Source organism: Nematolebias whitei, chromosome 20 (assembly GCF_014905685.2).
Source record: "Nematolebias whitei isolate Nwh7 chromosome 20, NemWhi1, whole genome shotgun sequence".
Lineage (NCBI taxonomy): Eukaryota > Metazoa > Chordata > Actinopteri > Cyprinodontiformes > Rivulidae > Nematolebias > Nematolebias whitei.
In genome coordinates, this window is record NC_056517.1 from 38,825,238 (window position 1) to 38,827,058 (window position 1,821).

Below are 1,821 nucleotides of genomic sequence, written 5' to 3' on the forward strand. Positions count from 1 at the left end.
GGCGACCTTCTCGCTAAGAGGCAACATTTCTACTGCGCCACCGTGCCGCCCGTGATCATTTCAGATAAGCAAAAATAAAATGCACCAAACTAGTTGTAACGACTGTCACTAGATCTTCATGTCAACCGCTGAGTCTAAATGATTTATTTTAATGTTTTCCTTTAATTCAGTGAATATTTTTAGTTTTACATATTTGAGTTTTTTTTAATTCCTCATGAATTGCAGGTTGATGCTTTGGGATAATTTTAGATAGTTCTTCACAAGAGGAGTACAAATTATTCATGTAATTTCTGATTTTCTTTAGTTGTAATCTGTTTGTTTTAGTGTTTGTGTGCGACACGACTCGACGCAACTTGTTTTGTGCAACAGTTGGAGTTGGAGTTGCTCGTCAGATGAAGCTCCAGTGACTAAAATTGCGCATCAACAAAATTCAGCGGTGTTGAGACTCTACTGCCGTTTAGCTCTGTGTTTGTAAAAGTGGCTGAGTTTGGGCCATTTTTGTGTTTAAGCCCAACTAGCTGCGGCGGCCATCTTGAGAGTTTCTCTCAAATCCACCCTGTTAGATATTTTGCTAACACCACACACAAACATCACCTTTGGGGCGATAATAATAATTTAAAAAGCTGTTTACAGCAAACAATCAGTTATGGGTTGTTGGAACAATGCCACATTTTATTTAGTTTGAACATGTTTCGGTGGTTTGATCCAGGGTTTCCTGGTTTTCACTGCTTGCTGGGCTTCCAGTCGGGGTTGAAGTGGCTGCGGAGAGGCTCCCAGCACTGGTAGTAACTCTTGTCCAGCTTCTGGCAGGTTTGCAGGCCCCATTTGGTGACAGCCATGCTGAAGGACGACTCGAACATGAAGGCCTGGAGGAACGACAAGAACAAAGGTGACGTGGGGCGGCTCTGACGTGGCTGCTTGCCCCGTGCGGAACAGTTCTTTTTACCATGGTTCCTTCGGCCACGCGCTCAGGTTTGAGCTCGGCTGAGCTGTTCTTTTCAAAGCAGTCCACGTCCGGGCCGTGGGGGGTCATGATGCTGTGCAGGCTGGCTCCTCCTGGCAGGAAACCCTCCTCTTTGGCCTCATAATGACCTTTGATCAGGCCCATGAATTCACTCATGCAGTTACCTGAAAGGACCGACAGGGGGCGCTATGACTGCACAGTACAGGACCAGTGAGCTCGAGATGTTCCACTAGATGGCCCCACAGGTGTGAGATAAAACCAGACAAAAGATGGGTGCAATGAGTCATTCAGCAGGTGGATTATTCTCTGATGGAAGGACAGGTTAGATGGCAGTTGCTGTAATCCAGTTTAGATTAACAATAATCCAAATGGACTTTATTTGATATGTCACGTCAAGCTAAATCTTTATATTTTAACTTCCAGCTAAACAGGCAGGCTCCTTTGTCTCCCCAGTAATCTTAATGTGAACCAGCTGCTGAATGCAGATGTGCTCGTGCTAAAATCACAGTGCGTGTAAAACAAGACGGTGTCCTTACGGTGATAGTACGGGGGGCGGAAGGTGTGGTCAGCCACACCCCATCGCGGAGGGAAAACGACAAAGTCGGCAATGGCCACACCCGGTCTCGTGGATTTGGCCGTCAGCACGGTGAAAATGGACGGATCCTAAAGGAAGGAGATAAATGTTACATTCAGATCTTTTAAAGTAGAAAGGTTAGCAGTCCACTTGTTGTCGCTCTTACTGTAATAAAATGTCCAGATTGATGAGCTAACACAGTTTGAGCAGGAAAAAAAGCTGATTTTGTTCTTTTAAAACAAAATATTTCATCACACTTCATGCAAACATGATTTAAGCATCA

At 44.8% G+C, this 1,821-nt stretch overlaps 1 protein-coding gene across 1 annotated transcript in view; it reads right to left on the reverse strand.

Moving 5' to 3' along the window:
* Window positions 1-650: 650 nt before the first annotated feature.
* hgd (homogentisate 1,2-dioxygenase) overlaps window positions 651-1,821 on the reverse strand; it is a 21,057-nt gene continuing 19,886 nt past the window's right edge. The window contains exons 12-14 of the mRNA XM_037694159.1: window positions 1,501-1,627; window positions 947-1,128; window positions 651-866 (exon numbers count right to left, since the gene is read on the reverse strand). Coding sequence (XP_037550087.1) covers window positions 723-866; window positions 947-1,128; window positions 1,501-1,627 — 453 coding nt within the window. The 3' untranslated portion in view covers window positions 651-722. The remainder of the gene's footprint in view (window positions 867-946; window positions 1,129-1,500; window positions 1,628-1,821) is intronic.